Source organism: Myotis daubentonii, chromosome 19 (assembly GCF_963259705.1).
Source record: "Myotis daubentonii chromosome 19, mMyoDau2.1, whole genome shotgun sequence".
In the NCBI taxonomy this organism is placed as follows: Eukaryota; Metazoa; Chordata; class Mammalia; order Chiroptera; family Vespertilionidae; genus Myotis; species Myotis daubentonii.
This window is the reverse complement of record NC_081858.1, coordinates 29,289,561-29,317,460: the sequence shown is the minus strand read 5'-3', so window position 1 is coordinate 29,317,460 and position 27,900 is coordinate 29,289,561. Positions and strand designations below refer to the sequence as shown.

At 64.9% G+C, this 27,900-nt stretch overlaps 3 protein-coding genes across 23 annotated transcripts in view; 1 reads left to right on the top strand and 2 right to left on the bottom strand.

The window, feature by feature from the left end:
• Window positions 1-1,107: 1,107 nt before the first annotated feature.
• On the bottom strand, window positions 1,108-5,813 carry NOC4L (nucleolar complex associated 4 homolog). The gene is made up of 15 exons (XM_059677233.1): window positions 5,630-5,813; window positions 5,205-5,325; window positions 4,867-4,973; window positions 4,510-4,617; window positions 4,136-4,285; window positions 3,948-4,047; window positions 3,822-3,856; window positions 3,541-3,591; window positions 3,332-3,443; window positions 3,102-3,162; window positions 2,739-2,849; window positions 2,457-2,617; window positions 2,288-2,370; window positions 1,971-2,084; window positions 1,108-1,891 (listed from the first exon to the last, which is right to left on the bottom strand). Exons 1-15 carry the CDS (start codon window positions 5,744-5,746, stop codon window positions 1,772-1,774), a joined length of 1,551 nt encoding a protein of 516 aa, XP_059533216.1. The 5' UTR covers window positions 5,747-5,813; the 3' UTR covers window positions 1,108-1,771.
• A 91-nt stretch (window positions 5,814-5,904) lies between these two features.
• Window positions 5,905-11,398, top strand: DDX51 (DEAD-box helicase 51). Of its 4 annotated transcripts, XM_059677231.1 has the most exons (15): window positions 5,907-6,248; window positions 6,343-6,494; window positions 7,296-7,446; window positions 7,631-7,776; window positions 7,859-7,930; window positions 8,017-8,123; window positions 8,246-8,354; window positions 8,437-8,582; window positions 8,699-8,897; window positions 8,971-9,086; window positions 9,163-9,279; window positions 9,382-9,483; window positions 9,572-9,635; window positions 9,709-9,843; window positions 10,064-11,398. In XM_059677231.1, the coding sequence occupies exons 1-15, from the start codon at window positions 5,951-5,953 to the stop codon at window positions 10,088-10,090; spliced, it is 1,941 nt and encodes a 646-aa protein (XP_059533214.1). In that variant the 5' UTR covers window positions 5,907-5,950; the 3' UTR covers window positions 10,091-11,398. The 4 variants fall into 4 exon arrangements, 2 of the variants coding, with proteins under 2 accessions (XP_059533215.1, XP_059533214.1); XR_009450177.1 differs by lacking the exon at window positions 9,572-9,635 and having other exon boundaries at window positions 5,906-6,248; XM_059677232.1 differs by lacking the exon at window positions 9,163-9,279 and having other exon boundaries at window positions 5,906-6,248.
• Window positions 11,399-11,530: 132 nt separating this feature from the next.
• Window positions 11,531-27,900, bottom strand: part of EP400 (E1A binding protein p400) — a 58,796-nt gene continuing 42,426 nt past the window's right edge. For 9 of the 18 annotated variants that reach the window (XM_059677212.1, XM_059677227.1, XM_059677219.1 and 6 more), the window contains 23 exons: window positions 27,374-27,485; window positions 27,066-27,209; window positions 26,315-26,452; window positions 25,807-25,890; window positions 25,303-25,440; window positions 25,091-25,135; window positions 24,858-25,011; window positions 24,413-24,654; window positions 23,951-24,124; window positions 23,043-23,179; window positions 22,859-22,915; window positions 22,087-22,165; window positions 21,750-22,004; window positions 20,774-20,822; window positions 20,592-20,701; window positions 19,239-19,440; window positions 18,948-19,132; window positions 18,054-18,272; window positions 16,817-17,012; window positions 15,950-16,074; window positions 15,204-15,350; window positions 14,722-14,799; window positions 11,531-13,942 (listed from right to left, as the gene is read on the bottom strand). In XM_059677212.1, coding sequence (XP_059533195.1) covers window positions 13,670-13,942; window positions 14,722-14,799; window positions 15,204-15,350; window positions 15,950-16,074; window positions 16,817-17,012; window positions 18,054-18,272; window positions 18,948-19,132; window positions 19,239-19,440; window positions 20,592-20,701; window positions 20,774-20,822; window positions 21,750-22,004; window positions 22,087-22,165; window positions 22,859-22,915; window positions 23,043-23,179; window positions 23,951-24,124; window positions 24,413-24,654; window positions 24,858-25,011; window positions 25,091-25,135; window positions 25,303-25,440; window positions 25,807-25,890; window positions 26,315-26,452; window positions 27,066-27,209; window positions 27,374-27,485 — 3,343 coding nt within the window. In that variant the 3' untranslated portion in view covers window positions 11,531-13,669. The remainder of the gene's footprint in view (window positions 13,943-14,721; window positions 14,800-15,203; window positions 15,351-15,949; window positions 16,075-16,816; window positions 17,013-18,053; window positions 18,273-18,947; window positions 19,133-19,238; window positions 19,441-20,591; window positions 20,702-20,773; window positions 20,823-21,749; window positions 22,005-22,086; window positions 22,166-22,858; window positions 22,916-23,042; window positions 23,180-23,950; window positions 24,125-24,412; window positions 24,655-24,857; window positions 25,012-25,090; window positions 25,136-25,302; window positions 25,441-25,806; window positions 25,891-26,314; window positions 26,453-27,065; window positions 27,210-27,373; window positions 27,486-27,900) is intronic. The other 9 variants (XM_059677217.1, XM_059677228.1, XM_059677229.1 and 6 more) reach the window with 5 other exon arrangements.

The window sequence follows — 27,900 nt, the reverse complement described above, 5'->3', positions numbered from 1 at the left end:
TCGACCCTGGCCTTCTCAGATGGCGGCCGAGCTCTGGCCGAAACCCACCCTCTGGACAGGAAGGCGGGGCCCCTCACCCTCCCGGAGCCGCCTGGAGCAGCGACTCCAGGCCTCGGACACAGAGCCAACCTCGGCGAGAGCTGGGGAGGCTGTTCTCCTCCCGCTGTCGAGTGGGGTTCTCTGACCTGGGACCCCAGGAGCCCGGTGAGGCCCGTGTCCCGGCCCAGCTGCAACTTCGTTCAGCCCGAGAGCAGCGGCCACACACTCCCGGGCCCCAGCGATTCAGAGTGAGAGCTGAGCCCCGGCTAAGCTCAAGCATAGGCCTGAGGAACGGCCACGCGCTCCGGAAGCTCTATCCTGGAGGTCGGCCGGAGACCCACCCAGCAGCGTCTCCCAGGACGGGGCGCCCTGCACCCCGAGGCCTCCCCCGACTGACCCGCGGCCCCTCCACCCCGAGGCCTCCCCTGACTGACCCCTGCAGCCGGGGCCTCGACACAGGGACCTGGGAGTCAGGACTCACACCCTGCAGCCTGCGGCCCTGACTGTTCTCACGAGCCCCCAGGCTCCCGCTCCGTCCTGCAGCTGCTGCACCATCAGAGGCTCAGGCTCCTGAGCAGCGGCGACCTGGGAACAGCGCCCTGTGGACACGACAGGTGTCTTGAGGGCACACAGCTCCCCGCCTGCTGGAAGGGGCCGGCCGTGGCCCTCACCAGCCCCCTGCAGGGGGACAAGCTGTCCTCACGGCCGAGGGGCAGGACCTGCCTCCTGACACTTGTCTGCAGTGGATTTGCCAAGTGACAGTCAAGCCTGGAGCATCGAGGGGCAGCTCCTTACCCAGGATGCACCCTTGTCATTCCTCTGTAGCTGGGACTCAACTGCCGGGACCCCCATTCACCTCCCGGCAGGAGCCGGATGGAGGGAGGGAGGGAAGGAGGGGACCCTCCCCCCACAGGTGACCCAATGTCACGGGAGCAGGGGATGCACAGCAAGGTCTTGTGTCCCTGGCCCCTGGGGGGTCCCTAACCGAGCAGAGCAGGACCCTGGGAGGAGGGTGAAGCTCAGTGCACACGCCAGGCCAGCGCCTCAGCCACGGGAGGCAAACTCCATTCTACTTTAAAATATATTTTTATTTGTTTCAGAGAAGAAAGGAGAGGAAGAGAGAAGCACAGTGATGAGAGAATCATGGATCAGCTGCCTCCTGTATGCCCCCCACTGGGGATCGAGCCCCTAACCCGGGCCTGTGCCCTGATTGGGAATCGGTCCGTGACCTCCTGGTTCCTAGGTCGACCTCAAGCAGAGCTCCCGCCTGGACGTGATGGCAGTGGGTCTGAGGGTCTGAGGGTCAGGGCCCCGCCCCTGGGCTGGCTGGTGAGGAGGGAGATGTTTGTGTCGTTGGGGTCAAGCCCGGAAAGGGAGTCTGACACGGGCTGGCTCCTCCGGACAGGGAGCCACACGGGAGGGGCCGCCCAGACTGGCAGCAGCCGGAAGACACTGTTGCTGCACTGGAGGGACGGGGGATGGGGAGGGCCAGGCGCCGGGACTGCTCCGTGGGGGGGCCACCTGGGAGGAGCCTGAGTCAGGGTCCCCATCAGCTCTGGGGACGCACCCCGGGCCCACGGGGAGGGACCCCCTTGCTGTCCCCTGCTGGGCGGGGCTCTGTGGACTGCAGCCCTGTGGGCACAGCCCCGGGGGAGCCAGGCCCCTGCTCGCCCGCCCACAGCCCCCCTGAGTCGCTCCTACAAAACCACTTATTGGGGGGAGGGGGCCGGGGTCAGCTGAGCGTGAAGTGCTGGGCGCAGAGGTCGTCACGCCGGCCCAGCAGGCCCTGCGCAGGGATGAACTCCAGCGGCACCGCCTCGGGCCCCCTCTTCTTCAGGTCTCGCTCGAAGATCTGCGAGGACAGACGGACGGACGGACGCTCTCGCAAGGGAGTCCCGAGCCCGCCCCCCTCCCCACAGCCCGCCCCTCACCTCGAAGGCGGTGAGCTCCAGGAGGGGCGCGATGCTGGCCTCGGGCACAGACAGCGCCTGGTTGATGACGCTGGCCGCCTTGGACACCTCGGGGTGGTAATGCCGCTGGAGCGCCTGGAGGGCACGCGGGCCGTCACCCCCGTGGCTGGCTCGCCTCCCAGCCCCCCACATTGGGGACAGAGAGGCGGCTCCAGACAGAGGTCGGGGTGCCCCCCGGTAACCAGGGCGACAGGGAGGGCGCAGGGACATGTGGGTGTGAGGGCAGGTGGGCAGCTCGGGGTGACGGGACGGGACAGGACCGGGCGGCCGGGCCTCACCTGCAGCTCCCACAGGGAGCTCTCCAGGGCTCGGCTCTGGGCTGGGTCCTCCTCGTCGGGGTTGTAGGGGTCGGCGTCCAGCTCTAGGGACAAGACAGACCCAGACCTGTGCTCCCCCTGCCCCTGCCCCGCACCGGCCGCCGGTGGGGCCCAGCCCGTTGGCGCTCACCAGGGCCCCGCGGCCGGTGCACGAGGACGCGGCAGGCCGGGTGTCGACGCAGCAGGTTGCAGATGAAGGGCAGGACCATGAGCAGGGCCTCGGGCGGCGCCGTCAGGGCCAGGCGGGCCAGGCGCTTGGCAAAGGCAGCCACCAGGTAGGCGGGCAGGTGGCTGGAAGGAAAAGCGGGTGTGAGACCTCGCACCCTGCACACCAGCCCCTTCCAGCCCGTCTGCAGCCCCGGGGGATGGGCTGGGGCCCAGGGGACGGGAGGCCCTGTGCCTCCTGACTCACGAGGACGACAGGAAGAGGTCGGCCAGATGGAAGAAGCGCGCCCGGTACTTGACATGGAAGACGGACGGGTCCAGGAGGCCGTAGAGCTTGCGGTAGAAATCGGGGTACTCCCTGAGGGTGTGGGAGTGAACGAGGGAATGAGGCATGTGGGGGAGCAGAGAGTGAGTGAGGGCGACATGTGGGGGTAAAAGCACGAAGCAGACAGGTCAGGGCCCCAGGGAACCACAGTCCCAGGGGCTCAGCCCCCTCCCACCCTCCCCCAGGGGCTCCTGAAGCTGCCTGACCACTGGTCAGAGCTGCGGGTGGGTGGGGTGGGGTTGGGGGCACAAGAGAGGCCTGCACTCCCCCCAGATGGACACTCACAGGTTGTGCTCATGAATCAGGATAAAAAGTCCATTCAAGGCCAGGAGGCTGATGGCGCCCCCTGCAGACAGACACACAGCCACGGAGCTGCAGCCCACACTCCAGGCTCCTGGAGCCAGCTGCCCACAGGCCCGCCCGCCCCCCTCCGTCTCACAAGGGAGGAGAGGGACCCCCAGCACCCACCCCGCCTGGTCGGCCCCTGTCGCAGCCCCTCTGGGCGCCCCGCTCACCGATGTCGTAGGCGCGGGTGAGGAAGTCGATCATGAGGCTGGGCTGGGCCAGGTGGGGCAGGATGGACTCATGCATGATCACCAGCACCTTCTTGTAGAGGCTGAGGGGCAGCTGTGGGGGTATGTGTGGGGGAGAGCGGGTCAGGCTTGTCTGCCACGCCCCAAACAGGCCAAGACCCAGACTGGAGCCTGCTCCCCCCAGGCCCTACCTTGTGCTTGAGGAAGCTGAGCCACATCAGCTGGAAGGCTTTCCTGTGCTCCTGTGTGTGGGGGGTTTCAGGCTGCATGTGCTGCTGCCCAGCCAGGTCCTCCCCCGCCCGCCCCGCCCCGCCCCCCCAGCACCCGGGGTCCTCTGAGTGACCCAGGGGCTGTCCAGGCCAGGAAAGAGGCGGCTGCCTTCTCCCCAAGTCCCACACCTGCTGCCTGAGGCCGCACCCAGGACGGGGCCAGTTCCCGGGGAGGCCCCCGCCCTCCCTCCGGAGGGTCTCACCTTCAGATGAGTGACCTTCCACTTGTCCGACAGCTCTGCGAGGGAGAGGGCAGGGAGGCGACGGCTCGTGAGGCTGGGAGGGTCAGGGCCCTGGTGCCCGCCTGCCCGCCCACCCAGGACGCTCACCTGTGTGCCGCACGTAGAAGTTAGCGATGTCGCTCTCCTGGCGGGGCAGGCTCACGGCGGACAGCAGCGTGAACACGTTGTTCCAGAAGGTGAGGGGCACCTGGCGGCGGCCAGGCCTGAGCACCTGGGCTCCGCATGCCCGCCCCCCCCGCCCCCCGCCCCCAGCCGTGGGGCTCCCGCCAGCTCACCTCGGGGTGTGCGTTGGCGACCCTGGCCACGGTGTCTGCGGCCGCCTGCATCGCGTGGTAGCGCACGTCGTCCTGCTCCAGGTACTGGCAGAACTGGGAGAGGAGCAGCGAGCAGTCCTCCTCCAGGGAGAGCAGGCCGTCCACCACTGCCTGGCCGGGCACGGGGAGGGCAGGTGAGCGCTTCTCCAGCCCAGATGGCCATCCCGGGCCGAGCCCACACAGCACAGCCCCACAACCAAGGACGGCCCCAGGGGCCCCCCGAGTGGCAGCCTACCCGCCCCTCCCCGAGGCCGGATGGGGCAGAGCATCACACCGAACAGCCTCCCATCGCGGCTCCGGCCAGAGGTCCGCCGGGACCCCCAGGCGCCCCTCACCTTGAAGAGCTGGCGGGGAAACAGGTAGCTGCCCTCCCATCTGGGCTTCTCCAGGGGGTGCGCCCCTTCCAGCTGCACGAGCTTCATGAGGGTACCGAGGGCCAGCTCCTGGGGAGAGGGGGGCAGTGGCTGCGGCGCCCCGGCACCACGGCCCCTTCCCGTGGACCGGCCCCCAGAGCTCCCCTGGAACTTCAGCCTGACTGTCCACGAGAGAGGACAGAGCCACCCACCCAACCAGCCAACAAAAAGGAAGCCAGTGTGGGAAGGTAAGCGCCCAGCCTGTGTGTGCACAGAGAGGCTCGTGGGTGGGGTGCAGGGACGCTCAGGGCGAGAAGAAGTGGGGTCCCCAAGACTCACCTTGACCTGGAAGGAGGGATGGGCCAGGAGCTCGGCCAGGCGGTTGCAGCAGCTCTGGTAACGGTGCCGCATCCACACCTTGTACTTCCGCGTGGCCCCCTGGGACCCTGCCGTGGGCGAGGGTGGTCAGCCCAGCCAGGCACACGAGTGGGAACCATAGGCCACCATGGCCCCATGGCCCCAGCCAGAGAGAGAGAGAGAGAGAGAGAGAGAGAGAGAGAGAGAAGGAGAGCATCGCCTTCCCCAAGGGTAAGCCCTGTGAAGAGGTTTTGGGGGGCTCATCACGTCTCCCTCCAACCTCGTCAGAGACAAGGCCTGGACCCCCCCAGGACATTCACCTGCCATGACGGTCTCCTCCTGGGGCAGCTGGCCCACGAACAGCTCCCCCCGCTCCAGCAAGGCCCCGAACAGACGGCTGCAGGCGCGCACCGCATCCTGGATCTCCTCCGGGTCCTCCGACTGCGGGGAGAGGCCGGCCTCAGGGAGCCCCGCGGGACACGGAGGCCCCACGCACGTCCCCACTGGGGCGCCCGCCCCATCGGACCGCAACCTTGACCCCCGCGGGACTCTCCGTCCCACCTCTGCCGAGCCTCCCACCGGACGCTCCTGTCCGGGAGCCCCGCGGGACGAGAGAAGACCCCCCGGTGAAACCCTGGGCCCCGCCTTGCAGCGTCTCTCCCCGTCCGAGCCCGGACTCCCCCGCGGGGCCCGCCTTTCGGCCTCGGACCCCGCGATCGCCGCCCCGCCCGCCCGCCCGCCTCACCTGCAGCACCGCCAGGATGTCGAACACGGCGTTGGCCTCCGCGCGGCTCGCCAGCACCGCCTCCAGCAGGCGGCCCAGCGCCCGGCGCGCGCTCCGGGGGCCGCGGACGCGCTCCATGCCGCCGCCGCCCCACGCGGGAGAAGCCCCGACTCACGCGCCGCCTTCCGGCGCAGCGCTGACGTCACGGCCCGCGCCTCCGCGTCGGCGCTCCACCCATGAGAGACTGGGACGCAGACCCCGCCCGTGACGCCATAGACGCGCGCCGGAGTCGCGCCTTGCGGTCACCACCGCGCGCTCGGCCGCAGAGGCGCGGCTGCAGGCATGGCGCTCTTCTATGTGGCGCGGTACGCGGGGCCCGAGGCGGCCGGGGCGGAGGCGGAGGCGGAGGCGGACGGCCGGGCCCGCGCGCTGCTGGAGCGGCTGCAGTGCCGGGCCCGAGAGCGGCAGCGGCAGCAGCAGTCGCGGCCGCAGGAGCCCGAGGAGGCCGCGCAGACCGAGGGCGCGGCGAGCAGGCGGCGGCGGCGGCGGCCGCGGAGGTGCAAGGGCGGCGGGGCGCCCGGGAGCCCGCAGGCCCCGCGCAGCAAGCGGCGGAGAGAGGCGGGCGAGGAGGCCGGCGCAGGTGGGCCCGGCGGGGCGCGGGGGGGACGGAGCGCGGACCCGGGACCTGGGTCGGCTGGAGGCTGACCCGCCGCCGGCCCGGCTTCCGCCCGCAGAGAGCAGCGAGGAGGCGCCGCGGGAGGGCAGCGTGGACGCCGAGGCCGCGGGGCCGCCCGGGACCCCAGGAGAACAGCCCCCCGGCGAGGCCCGTGGGCCCCCCGCCCACGCTCTGCTGCTCGGGGGCTTCGGGAGGAGCCGGGCGCCCAAGGTGAGCGGCCTGGAGGTGGGAGGGCCGGGCCCGGGTGGGAGCTGCAGGGCCGGGTGGCTGTCAGTCCGGCGGGGCTTCGCGGGCGAGTTGGGAGGAGGGCGCCCGCGCCTCCGGATGTCCATCGGTGAGCAGCGGAGGAGCTGCGTCTCAGCTCGCATCTTGCAGGTTTTTTTGTTGATCATTCTCACCCGGGGACATTTTTTCCATCTTTTTTCTTTTTTAGAGGGAGTGGGAAGGGCTGGGGAGAGAGAAACACGGACGTGAGAGGGACACATCCATGGGTTTCCTCCCCCACGCGCCCCGTCCCGCCCGGGCAGGGATGGAGCCTGCAGTCCAGGCCCCTGCCCCCGGCATCGAAGCCGTGACTCTTCCATGTGTGGCCTGACGTTCTAGCCGCTGAGCAACGCCAGCCAGGGCTTGTTTCTCCTGGTCTGGTCGCTGTGGCGGGGACTGCCGGTGCTGTGTTGAATAGGAGTGGTCATTCCTGCTCTCCTAGGGAGTGTGACCTGGATCATGACGCCGGTGGCGACGGCACAGGGTTCGAGTGGGGTCCCCCGTGAGCCATCTGGTTAAGGAGGGGCGGGGTGTGTGCCAGGTAGAGGCTGTGGGGCAGCGATGAGCTCGGTGTGTGAGGACAGAGGTTTAAACGTCCAGATGTGTCTCCCAATTCCTCAGAGGCTGTGTGGGACCTGGGTCGGGGGAGCCGAGGGGGAGCCAGGCCGCCAGGGAAGCCTCTGCGCCACGCTCCCGGGCGAGGTGGGGAGCAGTCACCTGGCCTCTGTTTCTTACCTTTTGCAACAGGTCCAGCCTTTCCTGCCGACGTGGCTGGCCGAGCCGAGCCGTGTCGGGAGGAACGTCACTGAAGACCGGGTGCCTATCGAGGACGTCCCGGAAGTCCACCCTGACCTACAGAGGAAGCTGCGCGCCCACGGCATCTCGTCCTACTTCCCAGGTGCTCCAGCCTCGGGCCGGGGTTCTTGTGGAGCCGTGCCAGGCCACGGGGGCAGCCCTACACGGACACAGCGTCTGGTGCTCCCTCGGGAGAGCACTCCAGCTTGGAGGTCACAGATTGGCCCTGGTCCCTGTGCTGACGGGGCGCTCCTGCACGAACCTGACCGGCCCTTCTCCCCCCGCAGTCCAGGCGGCGGTCATTCCTGCTCTCCTAGAGAGTGCGGCCCAAGGGTTCCTCGTGGCCAGAGGCGGCTACCAGCCCAGGGACCTCTGTGTCTCCGCCCCGACGGGCAGTGGGAAGACCCTGGCCTTTGTCATCCCCGTGGTGCAGGTGAGCGCGAGGGCCCCTCCCTCCTAGCAGGCTGGTGGGCGGAAGCCAGCTCTGCTCACACAGTGGCCCTCCTTGCCCACAGGCCCTGCTGCAGCGAGCTGTGTGCCAGGTTCGTGCCCTGGTTGTGTTGCCCACTAAGGAGCTGGCCCAGCAGGTACGAGGACCCCGTGCCTGGAGTCACCCCAGAGTCCTTTCGCTGGCGTGACCCCTCAGGTCGGGTGGTGACACAGCCTCTTGCAGGTGAGCAAAGTATTCAACGTCTACACCGACGCCACGCCTCTGCGCGTCGCCCTGGTCACCGGGCAGAAATCGCTGGCCAAGGAGCAGGAGAGCCTCGTCCAGAAGACGTAGGTCCTGCTGGGCGCGGGCCCTGGGGAGGCGGGCGCAGGAGGGCATAGCCCGTGTGGCCCTGGCCGCAGGCGCCCGGATCGGGCAGTGAGGCCTCAGCTGAGCGCGCTCTGCTTGGCAGGGTGGACGGCTTCCGCTGCCTGGCTGACATCGTGGTGGCCACTCCCGGCCGCCTGGTGGACCACGTGGACCAGACCCCGGGGTTCAGCCTCCAGCACCTCCGCTTCCTGGTAGGCTGCCCACCCACCCAGGGGAGGCCCGGGCCGGCTGACGCCAGCTTCACCCACCGGAGCCCGGCCTCCTCGCCTGCAGGTCATCGACGAGGCCGACCGGATGATCGACAGCATGCACCAGTCCTGGCTCCCCCGGGTGGTGGCGGCGGCCTTCCCTGGGGAGGGTGCCAAGGACCCCTTCGCTCTGCTCCAGAGACGGCAGCCCCAGGTCGTGACGGCTGCCAGGTACTGGTCCCCAGCTCGGCCCTGCCCCGCTCTGGGGGCGCGCCCGGTCCTGTCTGTCTGGGTCAGGAGGGTGGGCGGCCAGGCCCAGGCTCGCCCCAGCGTCTCTGCCCTTCCAGCACCTGCTGCCCTCAGATGCCTCTGCAGAAGCTGCTCTTCTCGGCCACACTGACCCAGAACCCCGAGAAGCTGCAGCAGCTGGGCCTGCACCAGCCCTGGCTCTTCTCCACGCGGCCAGCGCGCGGGGGTCCCGGGGACGCCGATGAGGACGCGGACGCGGACTCGGGCAGGAAGTACACCTTCCCTGCGGGGCTCTCGGTGAGCTGGGTGCCGGGTGGGGAGGGTGGAGCCGGGCCCCGGGGGCCGAGCCAACCGCACGCCGCCTCCCCAGCACCACTACGTGCCCTGCCGCCTGCGCGCCAAGCCCTTGGTCGTCCTGCACCTGGTCCTGCAGCTGGGCTTCTCCAGGATCCTCTGCTTCACCAACTCCCGGGAGAACTCCCACAGGTGAGGCTGGGGGTGAGCCGCACAGGGCGGGGGGCGGGGGGGTGCTGGCCCTGGCCCACCCGGCTTTCCCCCCCAGGCTCTTCCTGCTCGTCCAGGCGTTCGGGGGCGTGACGGTGGCCGAGTTCTCCTCCCGCTACGGGCCCGGCCAGAGGAAGGGGATCCTGAAGCAGTTTGAACAGGGAAAGATTCAGCTGTGAGTGCCCTGGGAGGGTGCCCGCTCCTGGGGTCTGCCTGGCCCCCAGTAGGGGGCGGAGTTCCAGTCTCAGGCGGCCCCACACCCCTTGTTTCTCAACAGCCTCATCAGCACAGACGCCACCGCCCGCGGCATCGATGTGCAGGGGGTGCAGCTGGTGGTGAACTACGACGCCCCCCAGTACCTGCGGACCTATGTGCACCGGTGAGGGGCTGTGGTTGGATTGGGGTGCGGGGGGGGGGGAGGCTGGAGGGCTGGGGGCCCCTCTCGAGGTGTCTGTGCTTGGTTTCAGGGTGGGAAGAACTGCTCGTGCTGGGAACACCGGACAGGCCTTCACGCTGCTCCTCAAAGTGCAGGTCAGACGAGGACTGGTCGGGAGGCGGGGCAGGGGAGCTGGGAGCCCTTCCCGGAACTTCATGCTCCCCCCAGGAGAGGCGGTTCCTCCGGATGCTGACTGAAGCCGGGGTCCCCGAGCTGGAGCGGCACGACACCCCCAGCGAGCTCCTGCAGCCGCTGGTCCCGCAGTACGAGGAGGCCCTGTCCCAGCTGGAGAGGGCCGTCAAGGTGAGGCCCTGGCGGTTCTGGGAGCACTCAGGCTGCTTGCAGCAGGACCCAGACGGAGAGCAGGGCCCGGGCCTTTAGCTTCCTGGCTGAGGGCAGGAGACCCTGGGGCTGGGGTGGAGGTGCAGGGCCCGGGAGGGGTGCTGGGTGTCTCTTCCGAGTTGGGGCTGGGCGGGTCGCACACTAGCGAGGGGCCTGAGCTGCGCTGCTTCCTCTCCCCCAGGAAGAACAGAGGCAGAAGGCGGCCTAGGCTGGGCCCTGAGGACGATGGGACCGAGCCTGGGCGGACAGGCCTCCGGGAGGAGCCCCAGCGCACTGGCTGCTCAGCCCACGCCCGGGCGAGGCCCTTCGTCACGGCACCAGGCCTGGCCGGAGGCGGCCAAGCACACGGGTCCGCCTCTGATCGGCTGCTCCTCTGGGGCAGGAGCGGATGGCTCGGACGGGCCCAGAACCGACGGGGTGAGGTTGGCCCTGAGGCCGAGTTTTGGGCTTCAGCTCGTCTACACCTCAGGGTGCTCCCATCGCGTTGGGAACGTGCCCCCAGCCTTACATCAGCCCCCACCACGCCGCATGCAGAGTGACGAGCACGAGAGGCTCTGGTGACTGACTGAAAACCGGCTTCCGAGCAGACCCACTGCCCGTGCTGACGCCAAGAGACTGAAGAAGGGACGCGCTGGTGTCTGCCTCTGCGCCCAAGTCCATCGAGCAGAACGGCTGGTCCCAGGCTCGCGGGCAGGGACGGGGCAGGAGGCACTGAGGGGCCCTCCGCAGAGGCCGTCCGCGCGCCAGCGCTTGTCCTGAGCCAGCTCACTCGCCTCGTGGTCCCGCCCACACCACCCCTGGCGCACAGGGCCGGTGGATGGAGCCGCCGAGCGTGGAGCCGGCTCGCTTATGCCCTGGCATCTGGAATGCAGGCCCCTGCAGCCATCACGCCGCCTCCCTCCGCGGGGGCCTTGAACCTGGTGGGGGCCTGCGTCTGAATTGAGGCTGCTGGCTCGGGGCCTGGCCTGCCCGGAACCCAGTGTGGTGGGAGGTGGTCGCGGCTGCTGCTGCTGCTGCTGCGCTGCCTTCTGTGGGGCCGCGGGAAGCACCTGAGCCTGAACGTGGGGGACCCTCTTGCAGGACGACACTGCTCTCAAGGTCTGAGGAAGGTTTCCCTCTGATTTCCTGAACATTCTTATTCGTGAACAGAGCTTTAGCTTTGCCTTTGTAACCAAAGGCCTATTAAAGTGATTTCTCCGACAAAAAAAAAATGCGCCCCAATACAAAGTTAAGAAGTGCTGGGAGCCCTGGCCGGTTTGGCTCAGTGGATAGAGTGTTGGCCTGTGGACTGAAGGGTTCTGGGTTCGATTCCAGTCAGGGCACAGGCCCAGGTTGTGGGCTCGATCCCCAGTAGGGTGTGTGCAGGAGGCAGCCGATCAATGATTCTCATCATGGATGTTTCTATCCCTCCCTCCCCCTTTCTCACAAATCAATAAAAATACATTTTTTAAAAAAGTGCGAGTCTGAGACCTGTGGCTGCTCTGGAGTCCTCCGCTGCGCAAAGGGGGTCGCAGCCCAGGCTTGTTTCCTGTCCCCCCTCAGCCTGCACCCACCACCTGCGGGGGAGCCTCACCAAGCCCTTTGCCAAGTGCCTGAAAGAAACCACCAGCATCTTCCACTACTTTTCTAGGAGACAAGACGAAAAACATACGAAAAAGACTTTTATTATGCGGGGGGGGGGGGGGGATCAGTGCTCTCCAAAACCCTACTGTTCAAGTACAAATGATTGTTTACAAAGTATTTACATCCTCAGTCTTTTAAACACAACTATTTGGTTACAACACTTAACAAAAAACCCTAAAGGTCACAAAAGGAACGCATCTGCGCGTGTGGACCAGCTCCTGCTTCCCGGGGCGCTTTGCGAACAGCCCGCCTTCATCAGACCCATCTCCTAGGGAAGCCTGCTCCTGGGGGGCCAGCTCGAGTGGTCAGTCCTGCTGGGTCTGCATCCGAGAGCTCCCTCGTTACAGTGTCGGCAGAAGCCTGGTCCCAGGCAGCACGGGTCCACCAGCAACGATGGGGGAGGCCCCGGAACAGCCTGCGAAACCCACTCTAACTCTTCAGTGTGAACTTTGGAAGGAGGGTTACCTCCGTGACCACTGACAAGCAGGTCGGGTGACCTGTGATGTGACGAACCCAGCAGAACAGGACAATCTCCTGTCGCACATCTCGCATCCGAGTGGCTGAAGGAAGCGCCTGAGCGAGGCCCTCCCTCCGCAGAGCAGCTGTGCTCCGCCCGGCCGGCAGCCTCCGTCCCTGCGGCTCTGCCCAGGGCAGCCCAAGTGCATCACCACTGCCCCTGAGGGACGGCCAGCACCCTCGGGAGGACGAGAACGCAAACTGCACAACAAATAAGCCCCAAACACGACCTCTGTGCTGTGGCCTTGCACACGGGGATGAAGGCAAAGAGCAGGCAGTCCTCCCAGGGACAAGGCGGAGCCCTCTCAGCGCCGTCCTGCCCGCCGGCCGGTAGCAAACAGAACCCACAGGCCTGGCTGATGGTCCTGTTTCCATACGTTCAGCTCACTGAAATGTTAAATACCTTCCCTTTTCAACACTTGATTTTTTACTTTCCTCCAAATGTCGCACAAGAGTTTCACTCACTGGCTCCCCTAAGTGTGGCCGCCCTGCTGTCCACACAAACGGAGGGAAACCAACACCGGACAGAAGCCGCCCCTGCCAGTGAGCGGTTCAGTGGGGAGGGGAGCAGAGGAGATGGTCACGCGTCTCCCAGGCGCTGCACTCATCTCCGCACACACAGACCTGACAGCCGATCTGGACCGAGTCAGATGCCCCGAGCAGGGAGGCGTCCTTGGAGTGCAGTGTGCGTGGCGAGCACTGCAACCGCTGCTGCCATCTCGCCAAAGACACAGATGCAAGTGCAAACATGGGGCCTCTACCCTCAGCCGTGGTTCCCCCTTACACAACCACGATGGCACGTGCCTGCTTGTGTGGGAGGCCCTGGCCCAGAAACCGGAGGTCTCGTCTATGGGAAAGAGCCACAGCAGACCAGCTGTGTGAGCAGGCGCCCAGCTCTGCAGACAGGCCGAGCCGGGCTGGGCCTGAGCCAGGGGAGCGGTGACAGGCACCTCCCTGAGCCCCACGCCGAGCGCACACACGTGCACACACACACACACACGCACACGCGGCTGTGACACCAGCCTGGGCCCGACCAATGGAGACCAGGGCTCAGCTCCTGGAGCCGCCTCGGCGCCAAGTCCGAAAGCCGGGAAGGACCGAAGTGCGTGGGGATGGGGAGTGGCCGGAAGGCGCCATCTGCGTGGAAACGAGTCACACTGGCTGCTCTTTGGAATGAAAGTTCAACCCCAGCGTCGTCCCTCCACGCAAGCTGGTACGCAGAACTGCCCTGATGGCATGAGGACCAGATGGCTCCTTTGAAGGTCCCGGAAGTCACACTTCGAGAAGGAAGCAGCCACCCTGGCCGTCCCGGATCTGAGCTGACCGACCTCAGGTGGCCTCTCCTCCAAGGACCAGGATGCGTTTTGCGTTGGGTCTAAAGAACCACAGAGGCCGACGCTGTGCTGCCCGAGACCGTGTTTACGACTCACGGGTCTGAGTCGCCCCGTGATGTGCGGCCCTGGAGGCCCTGGAAGGTGGAAGGACCCAGAGAAGCTGCGGCCCGAGCGTGCTGCACGGGCGGCTCCCCTCGCCGCAGTGTCGGGCTGGACCCCACAGGACACGGCCCCCAGTCCCATAGGACGCAGCCCTGCCCTTCTGGCCCCATGGAGCTCTGCTCGGTGGCGGCCCGAGGCGCCCGCTCTCCTGACTAGGGGCACGGAGGCTTGGTGGGCGTCTTTAACCGGACGGCAGGGACACGCATCTGTAGCTTGGGCTGCTGGTTGGGGCTGTCAGCGCTGGCCGGCACCTGCGTGGGGGTGGGGACGCCCGGGGTCTGCAGCTGGGCTGCCGCCGTGGTCACCACCTGCTGCTGCAGGAGCTTCTGCTGGACGGCCTGGGCGGCCGCGGTCACTGCGGGGATCACCTGGACCTGCGGCCCCGCCGCCGCCGCCTGGGTGAGCGTCACCGTCTGCGGGGAAGCCTGAGCCAAAACAGAAACACGTCACCGAGGCGTGCAGACCGAGCGGCAGGACAGACCCCAGGCTCGGCCGGGATGGGGTAGGAACAACGAGCACGGACTCTGGAGAATGTGAGGACTGCCCAGCATGGCCTCGGGTCTTTAACCCACAAGCAGGAAACGCAACCTTCCGGGCGAGAGCGATGCCCTGGGAGAGGCGAGGGCCGGGACTGGTGGTGGTGGTGACACTCAGCCTTTACTGCCAGGCTGTCCCTTGAGCCACGCGGCTGGAAGGTGCACGTGGAATCTGCTAAGTGGGCGGCAGTTGAAGCTGGGGCGGGGGGGTGTGGAGGGCAGACTAAGTCAGACACTCTCAGCTGCTCGGCTGGTGCGAGCCCTACACCCACGTTGTTCAAGGGTCAACGTCTGATTCCTTGAAATCCACACTCCAGTGAGATTCTGAAAACTAAGGTGTCTGAGTGGAGATCAATGTCACAGCCGCTGTCAGGCAGCCAGGGGGGGAGTCATGCTGTCCCCAGTCATGGTGTTGACGCCTTTAGCTTCCCTGCCATAAAGGACACCTGGCATTGCTGGCTGAAGCTCTGATCCTACAGGGAGTTCCTCTGGTGCCTTTGGCCCTGAGTCTGTTGGGGTCTTGTGTTACGAAAATCAAAGTGATTCTCTAATCATCAGAATTCTGCTTCCTCAGGAGGAAAACCAAGAACTCTTTCCATTTGGAAACATGGAGGCTGCTGAGAAGCCCCCGTGGGAACTTCCCAGGCGGCTGCCATCTCCGCACCTACCTGCTGGGAGGCGGAGGCGACCTGTGGGAGGCCGGCCACTGGGCTCTGCTGCTGCACAACCTGAGGGAGCTTGGCCACCTGGGACAGAACGAGAAGAGCCACGTGCAGAGCTCAGAGCGTGCGCACAGAAAGATGCCCTTTCTTCCCTTCTCCGTTATTAATTTCAAAAAACCAGGTGACAGGAAAGAGCCTTCCCCAAGTGGGCTCGCCTGGCCCGAGAGAAGACCTCACGCTGCGTGCTGGCCCCTCGGGTCTGCAGCCCATGTAACCTGGTCTCACACTTTCTATGAGGACGAAGGAGGGAGTGACACCGTCTAGCCGTTCACGGGTCTCAGAGCCCCTTCTTCAAGTCTGGGCGACACTCCAGGTTGGGAGGGGGGCCCACAGGTGACGTGACTCAGGCCAAGGAAGCTGTGTGGCCCCTCCCTGTCCTGGGCGCCTGCGGCCCCTGCAATCCAGCGCGTGCGCTGGCTCCTGCTCACCTGGATCTGGGTCTGCACCTGCTGCGTCCCGGCCAGCTTCTGCGCCTGGGAGATGGGGGTGGTGAGGAACTGGGTTTTCAGGGCTGGCTGGGTGGCATAGGTGACCTTCTGTGGCTGGCCCTGCGCGGCAATCTGCTGTGCGGTGATCTGAAGAAAGAGACGCTCAGGGTTAGAGCCACGAGGCTGTCCCCTCTCAACTGCAGCCCCGGCCACTAGCCTCTCCTGAGTCCCCCGCCCCGAGGTCAGCCTGAGAAGGGGTTTGCTTTGGGGCCTCAATCAGTTCAGTGCTGCCTCCCCCAAACTTCCGAGTCAGACACTGACAGGCCTCCTTCACGTTAGGATGTCTCCCCCTCCCCCCTCGAGCACACACAGGACCAGGTCCCCGCCTGGATCCTCGGTTCTGTGCACTAGCGCCCAGGCGGGCACACACTATGACCTACATCTGCTTCCCCAAACCCTGTAGCCCTTATCAGCCATGCAGCCCACAGCCCGAGTCCTCACTGTTCCCCAAAAGCCCGCAGTGAACACAGCTCCCCATCTCAAACCCCCCTCCCCCCGGGGCCTTGGAGCAGCACCAACATCCAGGCCACCCTCTGTGCAGCCCAAATGCACGCCCTTGGGGTCCCCTGTGTGGGTGTCAGGCAGCGAGGCAGGGCCCATTCGGACCCCGTCCTCTGCGCCCTGTGCCTAGTGGCAGGGCCCAGCTCAGCAGACAGGGTGACTCCAGAGCCCGCAGGAGCCAGTACCTTCTGCTGGACGGTGGCCGGGCCCGGAGCGGCCTGTGGCTGGATGGCCTTCTGCTGCTGCACAGCCTGCTGCTTGAGCTTCAGCAGCTGCTGCACGTGCACGGGCTGGGCCACCACGGTCTGTCCTGCGAACACCAGCGAGCGGGTGAGTCAGGCGCGGAGGCAGGCTCGCCCTGCGTTCCCCGCGCTTCCCTGAGTCACTGCCTGCTACAGAGCACGGCACCCTGACCCTGCAAGACAGACAGGCACCTCCTACACACACCGAGATGCTCTTCGGCCACCAGGACACTCAGAGCGCGACTGTCAACTTTCCCACCTCCTGGCACACCAACAATACTGCTCACCGAACTGACAGAAAACAGGTAGTTTTGGTTCCTTCACAGCGATGGCTATTACTGTTGTCAGTTTTTTACTTGACAATCGAAGGCAGGACGGGAACATCCAGCCCACAGACCAAATGAGGCCGTGAAATCATTGGTCTGGCCCTGCCAAGGCCTTAGGGGTGAGTTAAAGAATGTCTGACCAGATGTCGCAGGCTCACGTTTAAGGGGACAGTCCGGCCTGTGCACGACGCCGAAGTACCCAATGGCCCTGGGCAGAGCCAGGCTCCCACCCCCGCTCTCGGGGTAGGAGGTCAGTGCCCCGATTACATGACCAGTTACTGCGGTTGGAGCATCCCTGGGGCACAGCAGCTGCCAATCGCTGAGATAAACGGGTGGGAAGTTCCCAATGTTAATGGTTAAATCGAGGGTCAGAACTTGTACTCGGGCAACGCGGCGAGGCTTCCCCTCGCGTGCACCACGGCCCTCGGCACGCCGTGTGGCGAGGGAGCCAGCCCCTCCCGGCCCCGCGGACGTGGGCAGGCACCTGTGGCTTTCTGCGGCTGCCCGATGGCCACACTGATCCCAGCAACGTTCATGGGCAGGGTCGTGACGCCTGGCGAGGAGACCACGGCCGCGGGCACGGACACCACCGGAGGCTTCGCCAGGGCCACCTGGGCCGGCGGGGGCGCCTGTGCCTGCATCTGGCCTTGTGCCTGCAGCTGCGACGTGGGGACCCGTGTCTAAACAGAAAGAAGGGCCCAGAGGTTCAGCAACTTGTGTGTCTGCAAACGTCGCCCACAGGAGGCCACGTGGCGAGACGTGGACGGGGCCGCAGGGTGGGAAGTGGCAGCCAGCGAACGGCTAGCATCTCCCCGGAGGCTGACCTACGCTGTCCAACCATCACCAGCACACGGGACCTAAAGCTCCTGTCACACGGCATCCGCACCTCCTGTCCTTCGAGCCGCCCAACTGCGCTGTGCCCCACAGACCCTCTCGTCCCTAGTCCTCCCTAATGATCACCCGTGAAGGCCAACTTCCTATCACACTGTGTTCAAGCCCCTTCTTGTCACGTGAACACGGGTGGAACTACATGGGCTCGCGGGCTTTACCCGCTCTGTCCCGTCTGGCAGAGCCGAGACAGCGAGCGGGTGACTCCCTAGGATTTGGGCAGGTGACCTCACCTGCCGGCTTCAGGTTCTGCACGTGCGAAGTGGGGTAACATTAAAACACCCCCTCCTGCCTGAGCACCCATCAGGGGGCAGGTGCCACCTCGGGCAGGTGATGCCAGCTGCACCCGTGCCAGGATGGGGTCTCTAAGCCGGCCACCTGGCCTGACCGGAGGGCCTGCATCGACACGGCGGAACGTGAAGGACCTCCCGACTCCCCTTCGTCTCCGGGGCTTCCCAGGCGCCGAGCCGTCCTTAGAGCAGCCGCCCCTGCTCCGGGCCCTGCCGGCTCCTCCCCGTCTCCTCTGCAGGCCCGGCAGGACGGTGACCCTCCCGCCTGCCCGTGTGCTGCCCCGACGTAGACCCTGCCCTCCCTCCAGGTCGAGCTTCTGCCCTCCTTCCTCCCCGAGCGCTCAGCCATGAGCTGTGACACTTCAGTTCCAGGAAATACAATCACTTCAATGCTCCCCAGGGGCCGTTCCATCCTCTCCAAGGAGAACAGGATCTTGGGGGAAAGCACACCTACTCGACTCCCAAGTCCACCCCCACCCCTGCGTCCACGCAGCAGGGGCCGTGCAGGATTGTGGGAAAACCAACGCCTCAAGGGGAACTTACGAGCCGGGCCACCTGGAGGTTGGCCACGGTGGTGCCCGTGAGCAGGGCCCCGGGCCGCGAGGCGGTGACGGTGGTGAGCTGGGGGCTCGGCTGCTGTGCCGGCGGGGGAGGCTGCACCTGCACCTGTGCGGTGGGCGGCGGGGGGCCAGGCGGGGCCTGTGGCGGGGGGGCCTGCTGGGGCAGCTGCAGCTTCTGCTTCTGCATTTTGATCAGGTGTTCCTAAAACCAGACGGAGCAGCTCTTCAGCAACGTCAGCAGCACCACGTGCACACCTGACGGACACGGCCAGCTCTGAGCCTCCCGTGCTGCAGCGACACCGCGGGAGGCCATGGAGCTGGCACGTGGCTGGATCGACCAGGAATGGATGACCTGCCTGGCTGCACTGGGATTCCCTGGGAGGCGCCTGTGCCCCCAGGAGGAAGCTGGGTGCAGGCCGCTGTCCCCGTGAACGGGGAAGGGACAGGCCCAGGGTGAGGAACTGGGGCAGGCCCGACAGCCGGCTGGGATTTTTATTTCACGTTCTTTGGTTGCTGCTTATACCTGGTCTTAGTGCTCTTCCAGTTACGGCAGGAAGGTCCTGTTTCCTTTAAGAGGAATGTGTTCACATCCATGTCAGCACGGTGTGCAGCCTGGCAACGCTCGGGCATCGCCTGTGAGACCCGAGGCTGCACGGAGCTGCCCGCCCAGAGCCTGCCCCCAGCACAGAGCACAGAGCACAGAGCACAGAGCACAGAGCAGGTGGGAGGCGCCTCCAGAGGCTGCCAACAAGCTGTTTCTAAAGACAACACTCACCTCCCGCCTGCAGACTAGGTGCGTTTATGCACAATACACCTGAGCTACGCCACGTCACAGCGCCACCCACGGTGGGCCCGTGGTTTCCCAGGAGGTGCTCACCGGGGTCAGCTTGCTGACAGCTTTGATCTGTGCGGGCGACTGGGCCTGGCCCTGGAGCTGCGGGACCTGCGCCTGGGAGGGCGGTGGAGGCGGTGGCGGCGGCTGCTGTTGCTGCTGCTGCTGCTGCCGGAGGAGCTGGAAGTGTGCGGGCGTGAGGGTCTTCCCTGGGAGCTGCACGCCTGTGGCTGGAGAAGTTGTTTCATTAGCGGACACTGCTCCCTTCCCCACAACACACGGAAGCCGAGTCCTGCCTCTCAGGGTGGACGGGCACAGGGAACCCACCACCTTTACCTTGGGACACCTGCGTCACCAAAGACCGGGCTGGGGCCTGCACGGCAGCCAGGCTGGTGGTGACCACGGCCGAGGCTGTCACGGAGGTGACCGCACGAACGCCCTGCGTCGGCGCCAGGGACACCAGGTCAGACGTGGCCGGGGAGCCCACTGCTCGGGGCTGGGTGTGGACCACCTGGGCCGGCGTCGAGCCTCCGGAGCTCTGGAAAGGCAACACGAGGGCCCGTCAGGGGACTGCTCTCTCCATCACTGGGTGGAAAGGGCACCGACTAAACCCACGGCCATCCTGGAGGTGCTGAGGGGAGGCGCCCTTGCACACTCGGACCGCTGTCCTGAGCGAGAGCAGGTCGCTCTGCACTTCCCTCCGTGTCTGCAAACCCCTCGCGGTATTTCCAAAGGAGAGAGAGCCGGGCCTGCTGGTGGTCCCCTCGGCTCCTGGCTTCCCCACAACAGGGAGGTGAGCTGCTGGCCTCCAGAGACCCTGCCCCAGCCTCGGCCAGCAGAGCCCTGTGCAAGCACCGTGGGCTTCAGCCATGTTCGATCCCCACATCACAGGAAGCGGTGCTCAAAAACGCATCGTGGGCCGAGACCGGTGTGGCTCAGTGGATAGAGCGTCGGCCTGCGGCCTGAAGGGTCCCAGGTTCGATTCCGGTCAAGGGCATGTACCTGGGTTGTGGGCACATCCCCAGTAGGAGATGTGCAGGAGGCAGCTGGCCGATGTTTCTCTCTCATCGATGTTTCTAGCTCTCTATCTCTCTCCCTTCCTCTCTGTAAAAAATCAATAAAATATATTTTAAAAAAAATGCATCGTGGATGAATTACTTTATCTTTTAAAATACCACAGGTCCGCCCTCGCCAGTGTGGCTCAGTGGGTAGAGCATAGGCCTATGGACTGAAGGTCCCAGGTTCAGTTCCGGTCAAGGGCACATGCCCAAGTTGCGGGATCGATCCCTAGTAGGGGAGGTGCAGGAGGCAGCTGATCAATGATTCTCTCTCATCATTGATGTTTCTCTCTCCCTCTCCCTTCCTCTCTGAAATCAATAAAAATATTAATTAGCATATCCAATGGACACAGACACTGGGGCGGTGGGGGCTTGCCCAGGGTGGGAATGGCCGGGGGGGGCGGCGGTTAATTGGGGGAAAAAGAGACGTATGTAAATCTTCAGACAATAGAAAAATAAATATTGCTAAATAAATATATATGTGTATAATTATTATTAAAAACTAAACTGAACTAAAGCATCTCAGGTCCATGTTACTTTATGAAACTCAGCCAGCTCAGTACTTTTCCCAACAAGCAAATGACTTGCACAGCGTCCTCGACTACTGACCCCCCAGGAGCAGGCAGCTCACCGTCAGGGCTCCAGGCGCCACGGGCGAGGCCAGGCGCTTGTTAATGGACTGGAAGGTGGCGGCAGGGACACCCGCGATGGTGTTCACGATCACGTTTCCGCTCACTGTGCCTGCAGAGAGAGGGTTTGTGGGGCAAGAGCACGCGAGACAAGTGAGTTCCCACTGACATCGCTGGCCCTTACCTGCTGGCATGCTTGTCCCCGTCACCGGCGTCTTGATGGCTCCGGCCTGCTGGAGAGAGACGTGACTTGCACATGCACACGGCACACCCTCCCAAAGCTCCCATTCTGTCAGCATCAAATCCAAACTCTTGACCATGGCTCCTGGCGACACGGCCGACCCCAGCGCTGTCCCAGCCCCTCCCACACTGTGGTGTCCACTCCTCAGTGAGTGGTACTCCAGCCACGCTGACCCTGCTGGCCCCACAGCTGCCAGGCTCGGGCCTGTGCCTGCCGGTCTCCATTTCTTTCTGACTCCTGTCGCTCAGGCACAGCCCCTCCTGAGCACCCACCAGGGTTCTCCGGGTCCTGCCTGGCCAGATGCCTGCCCACAGACAGAGCCCCTGGGCGCAGGTGCTCCTGAGTGCATTTTCTGAACGAATGAGGAGGCTGCCCAGGCAACATGCGAACACCCCCCCTTCCCCCCCCAGCAAAGGAAATCAAAGCAAAGGGGTTGGTTCTGCAGACACCCCAGGCCTGGCAGACAGTGCAGAGCAGCTGAGCCTCCATCCACTCCCGGTCTCTTCCTACTATGAGCTCAGCGTGGCCACATGGGCACCAGAGCGAGGGCACAGGCCAGGGTGGGACGGTGCCAGCGTAGGGCCTGTGAGATCACCAGTCCACTTTTCTTTCCTTCTTTTGTGCATTTTACCCCTTTTCTCTGACAGGCACCGAGGGTTCACGCGTGCACATGCTTTGAGGAAAGCTACCAAGTCAGAAGAGCAGTTTGCAAACTGGCAAACAGTGTCTGCTCTGGGCAGGAAGGGCGACTTCCTCAGTTAGGCTCACACATCCTCTCTGTCTCCGAGGCTCCTGCACCGCTGAGCTCTCCCAGCACAGGAGCCCTGCAGGAGACACCGTCTCCCCGACAGGAAGGCGGCCTGCTGCTCTGGGCACTGCAGGAACCTCGGGCGCTTGAGGGCGGGGAGGGCCTGCTTACCAGCACGGCGGCACTGCCCACCGTAGTGATCGCAGGGGGTGCCTTCTGTGGGGGCTGCACAGGCTGTGCTGGAGGCTGCGCCTGGGCCGGGGGCTGCACGGCAGGTGGCCCCGAGGGCTGCTGGCTGCCAGTGGCCGCTGGGGGCTGGGGCAGAGGCGGTGGTGGCTGCTGGGGCGGTGGGGGTTGTGGCTGCGGCGGGGGTGGCGGAGGCTGCGTCACAGGCGGCTGCTGTGCCTTCTGCTGGTCGGCCAACGCCTGCAGGGCAGGAAGAAAGGAGATGGAGCACTGGGGCTTCGACGGCCTGATGGCCGCTGCCCCGTATGCCCAGGCCCCCCACCTTCTTCTCTTTGGCGATTCGCTCGGCACGGAGAGACGCAACCTGGATAGGAGGCAGGGGCTTGTCGTAGTTGATGCCACTAAAGACAGGAGAAGAAATAAAAATAAGCCGCAAGTTCTGAAGCACAAATATCCCTGAAACCCACAGCCCATTCTTAAAATTGCCTGGTGCTGGAGGCAGCTCCCACCCAGCCCAGAGGAGGGGTGTGGGCGGACCAGCCCGGGAAGGAGAAAGGCTGCCCGTCACCCCCGCCCATGGTCCGTTCCCTTCCAGGCCTGAGAACAGACGCCCAGGCCCCCAGCTGCATGAGCACTGCGCCCCCACCCCGGGCACGGCGCCTGGCCAGCAAGCCCCAGGGCGACAGGTGCCACAGGTCTCCTCACCCCTCACAGACCCCTGCCCGGGACTCCTGCGTCCTCCCCCACATTGTCACCTACAGACCGCCTTCATTCACAGCAAGTATGTGCACCCACAACGGGGCGTGTTTTTACAGAAGAGCCAACACAATGTTTGCAGGGCAGGGGTGAGGCGGAGAGAATGCCCCCGTCCCGCTGCTGTGCCCTCCGCCAGGCCGGCAGGCAGGACGCCGCCTCCACACCCTCCTGTGCGAACAAGGATCTCCCTGGACGAGCCCTGCTGGGCCCGCCCGGCCACGCCACCCCCCCAGCGATGCCAGGACACGCCATTTGCTCAACAACTCACTAAACTGATGGCATGTCAGAGAGGACTGGGAGGTAACCATCTCAGAGGGAAAGCGTGTCACACACAGTACCTTTCTGCCAGGACCGACGCGTGCTTGGGGTTTTTCTGGAAGGGGTTCATGCCAAGCCTACAGCAGAGACGGAGACAAAAGTCACCGCGTGAAGGAAAAAGGAGACGCGCACGGCAAATGACAGGATGAGCCTCCCGCCCCGGCCCCGGCCCCGCCCCGCCGCGTGCAGGGAGCGTGGGCCTACAGGGGCTTGATGGGGGGGCTCCTCTTGCCGGCGGTCATCTTCATCAGGTCGAAGTGGCTCGTGTACAGCTGGGTGTGCGTGGCGTTCTCGTCCTGGGCGTAAATCTGGCCCGTGCGCAGAGGACGGTTGTTCTTGCTCTGGAACAAAATGGTCGGTCAGACCGCGACCCTGGGACGGGCTCACTGACCGGGAGGCCTCAGGTGAGGCCGTGATTAAACCCCTTCTTCCTGGGACAGCACAGACAAGACAGCAAGGGCACAGCGGCCGGCACCTGCCACCCGCCCGCACCTCCTCGGTCTGTGCCAGGCCTTTCCGCACGTCCAAGTGAGCCGCCCAATCAGCAGCTGCAGACAGAGAGCAGCTGGCCCAGCGCTTGAGGCCACAGACAGGGATGAAGCCAGCACCTTCCCCAGCAGCCTGACCTTCCCTGGGGCCTCTGCCCACAGTGAGCCGTGAGGGGGCGGACATTCCTGCCAGCAGGCTTTTCTCGGGGGCTTGGCACTGCTTGTGCCTGGTAACGCCACCTTCCTGAGTCCCACAGCGACACCAAGTGCCTGCCGGCTCCCTAGTCACCTGCGCCCGCCCAGCGCTGACTCCCCGGTTCCTGGCGACGGGCACCAAGGACCCAGCTGTCCGACGACCGCAGCAGCGTGATGCTCGGTCCGTGTGGACCTGAGGCCTGGAGTCACCAAACCAGCCCAGCGGCCAAGTCAGGGAAAGCACAGACCAGGCTCCACAGGAGCTGCCGTGCACGCGACGCTCTGCTTGCTGGTCTGAGGGGCAGGACCTGGCGCCCGGAGCCACACGGCACCTTCCAAGGACCAAGCAGCACGGTGCCCGTACCGCCAGCCTCAGGCCCCCTCCCCTGGCGGAGCCCCTGCGCCCTGCGCCAAGGGCCCGGGTCTCACCTTGCCCTCCTCCCTGGGGATGAGCACGCCCTCGTAGCGGCTGCGGCACTGCTTGGAGGAGCGGTAGATGCGGCTGCAGGAGTTGACGACGTCGCTGACGAGGTCCCAGTTGGGCGTGTGGGCCGGGGACACGATGGTGAGGTTCAGAGGCAGCTCCAGCAGCTGCTTCACGGCCTAGAGACCAGGTGAGGCGCCGGTCAGCACGCGGGGGCGGCTCCCGCTTCCCGCTTCCCCCTCGTGGGCAGGGCGCCGACGGACACATGTGGAAGGGGAGCGGACGGACACGGGGGGAAGGGGAGCGGACGGACATGGGGGAAGGGGCACGGACGGACGCGGGGGGTAGGGGAGCGGACGGACATGGGGGAAGGGGCGCGGACGGACGCGGGGGGGGGGGGGGGAAGGGGCGCGGACGGACATGGGGGAAGGGGTGCGGACGGACACGGGGGAAGGGGCCGGGCTCACCTGCAGCAGCGCCCAGTCCTCGCTGATGAGCCACTCGGGGTTGTCGGGACCCGACTCGGCAGCGGGCTTGGCGAAGGTGGGCAGAGGCTTGGCGAACTGCGTCTGCTGCTTCAGCAGGAGGTTCTTCTTCTGCTCCTTGCCCTCGCGCCGCATCTTCAGCAGGCCGGGCGCGGCGCGGTCGAACAGCGACCGCGGGGGCACGACCGCCTCCCCGTGCCGCTGCTTCTTCTTCCTGCCTGCGGCTGGACACAGAGGCCGCTCAGGCTGCGAGCCAGGGCCTCCGCCCACTGCCAGCCCAGGAGGGGCCGGGGCTGAGCAGGAGGCCCGTCCCCAGGAGCCCTTGGCCAGGACGACCCCTCCTGCCTCCCTGCCCACTGGCCTGCGCGCCAGGCTCCTCGCTCGGGACACAACGCGGCGCGAGGGGAGCACGGCCCATGGCGCACACCTGAGGGGTCCGTCCTGTGCCGCCGGCGCTCCTTCCTCACGTACACGGGGGGCAGCTTGGACTCGGGGATGGGCGTGGTCTCGTACATGAGACACATGACCGAGTCAATGTAGATGTCGTTGTCGTCCTGGGGCGGCGTGGGTGGGGTCCAGAGCTGCATGGAGAAGGGAGAGGCATGAGCTGGCGACTCGAGGAAGGCAGCCACCCACAGGGGATGGGGACGAGGCACGCACCGGCATGACTTCCGTCTGCCCGTCCGCTCCTTCGTAGATGTATTCCTGCGGGAGACAGAGGGGAGCTTTCAATGTGAGTCTGCTTCACGCTGCCAGCACCTTCGTAACTTCAGGGACCTCACTACCCCTTAGGGAAAAGCAACGTGGAACCGGAAACCACGCAGCGGGCTGAGAGCACGCGTCTGTGTGGCGACGCGACGAAGGGTGCGCACCGCGTTGTAGGCGTCCTCCCGGGTGTAGGTGAGCAGCTGCTCCTGCTCCTGCTCCTGCAGCGCCCGGGCCTCCTGCTCCTGCAGCGCCCGCAGGTTCTGGGCCTCCCAGGCGCTCACTGCAGTCAGCACAGCGTCCTGCTGGGAGACCACAGGCTCGGACACAGCGTCCAGCACCGTCCCCACGGGGAACACACCTGCCCCCCCCACCTGGTCTCACACTCAGACCAAGGACCTCTCTTCCCGGTCGCGGCCCCTCCATCGTGGCCCCTCCACGCTGTGGTCGCCGTTTCCCAGCACTTCCTCTGGGCCCAGCATGGAACCTCTCAGGCCCCACTGCTTCCCCCACTTGGAGCCGCCTGCACGGGGCCTCCCGGACCTGCATGGCAGCTGGGGTCTGCACTGGTGGGTTTGGGTTCATTCCTGCGATTCCTGGCAACTCACTTCCCTCCCAACCAAACTTAACCCCACAGACCTGAGCTGCTCGCGTGTGAAGATGGTCCTTACCTCACCGTTCCTCTCTTTTTCGTGATCGATGGAAGAATGGAATAGTTCCAGGTAATTCAAAGCATATTTTTCAATTGGGGTGAGCTGTTTCAAAATATATTTTTTGGATAGTTAACTGCAGGCCAATAGGGTTAAGTTCCTTACCGCCCCACCAACACGTCAATCACAAAAGTGGCTGTGCCCTGGCCAGTTCGCTCAGTGGGTAGAGCACTGGCCGAGGGCTGAACGGCTGCAGGTTCAATTCCGGTCGAGGGCACACACCTCAGTTGGAAGCTTAATCCCCAGCCCTGGTAGGGGCATGTGGGAGGCTACCAATCAATGTGTCAATGTTTCTATCTCTATATATCTCACTCCATCAATGAAAAAAATATCCTCGGGTGAGGATTAACAACAAAAAAGTGTTCTTGGCCAAAGTGAACAAGAAATATTTATGAAAGGAATACATTTTTAAGACAATGACTTGTACAGAAAAACATGAAGTGAAAGCAAAAGGAGAAAATGTCCAAACCTGTTCCATGAAGTCGGCCAACTCCTCCAGCTGCGAGGGCTCCTGGTCCCTCAAGCCGTCAGGGTCCGGTGACCCAGGCACGGCCTCCCCTGCGGGCTCCTGTGCGTCTCCCTCCAGGCACTCAATGCTCTTCAGGGCCTGGGGAAGTGCATGCTGGGTCAGATGGTGCTGACAGAGCAAGCTTTTGTTTTTGTTAATCCTCACCCGATTAGAGAGAGTGTGAGGGAGAGGAAGAGACAGAGAGAAACATCGATGTGAGAGACACAGCGATTGGTTGCCTCCTGCACGCACCCTGACCAGGGCCCGGGCCGGGGAGGAGCCTGCAACCGAGGTATGTGCCCTGGACCAGAATCGAACCCGGGACTTTTTGGTCTACAGGCCAACTCTCTATCCACTGAGCAAAACTGGCCAGGGCCGAACGGTTAATTTTTTAAAATGGATGAGGTATGTAAGTGTAACTAATGGACACAGACAATAGGGGGGTGAGAGCATGAGTTGGGGGTGCGAGTGGGCGGGGAGAGGTCAATGGGGAAAAGGAGATATATGTAATACCTTCAACAATAAATAAATTTTTTAAAAAATGGATGAGGTAGCAGCAAATCTCCTCACCAAGGAGGCGGGGCGTGGGGTGCTTCCCAGCAGAGGCGCCTGCACAGCCAGGACCCGGGAGAGAACAGGCAGGAGTGGCCCCCGGAGTCGGAGAACACAGAGGCGGCTCCTCACCCAGGACCCGGGCAGGCTCTGTCCTTACCTCGATGAAAGGCCGTGCGATCTTGGGTGCGATGGTCTCCGTGACAGTCGGCTCCTGGGGAAGGACCACAAACTCCTCGGCCGTCACGGGGAAGACAGGCTCCTCCATGGGAACGCACACCTCAAACAGCTCCTGGATGGTGCGCTGAGCACAGACACGCACGTTACCCCCGCGAGAGGGCTGGCTCTCGCCCCCCCTGAGCTCGGGCGTGCTGCCGGGGAACCGCAGAGCACGCCTCACTGGAGTCCCCAGAGCCACGCACCCTGTGCCACGTGGAAGCCCTTCTGTGGCCCCACGAACGAGGGTACCTGCGTCAGGAACGCCATGGAGTAGTCGTTTCCCTGAGCAGCCACTTCTCGGATCAGATCCTTGGTTCCATTCTTCAAAAGTTTCTCTTCAATGGAATTGGCACTCACAAGCCTACAAACAAAACAAGACCCACACAGAGGCAGCTCAGTCCTGAAGCCCGGGCCCCATGAGCGGCCAGCGCAGAGGCCACCTGAAGAGCACGCCCGCAGGGGGGCGCCGCAGGCTTCGGAAGCGCACGCATCAGCGCTCCACGGGCTCTGTGCGACCTGCCCTCACGTGGCGGTCCAAGGCCTCAGGCCCCACTGTGACTCCCCATCTCGTCCGGCCACGTCCCCACCCCGCCAGCCTCCGCCTGGAGCCGCCCTATTCCGACGTGTGGTGAGTGCCTATCTTCAGTGCAACAACCTAGAGGGCGAGGCAGCCTGCGCTCTGTCCGGGGCCAGCACCGGGACCAGGGGCCGGAAGTGGCAGGATTTCACGCCAAGTGGCACAGCAAGTGCTCAGCACACACGGCACGAAGAGCACC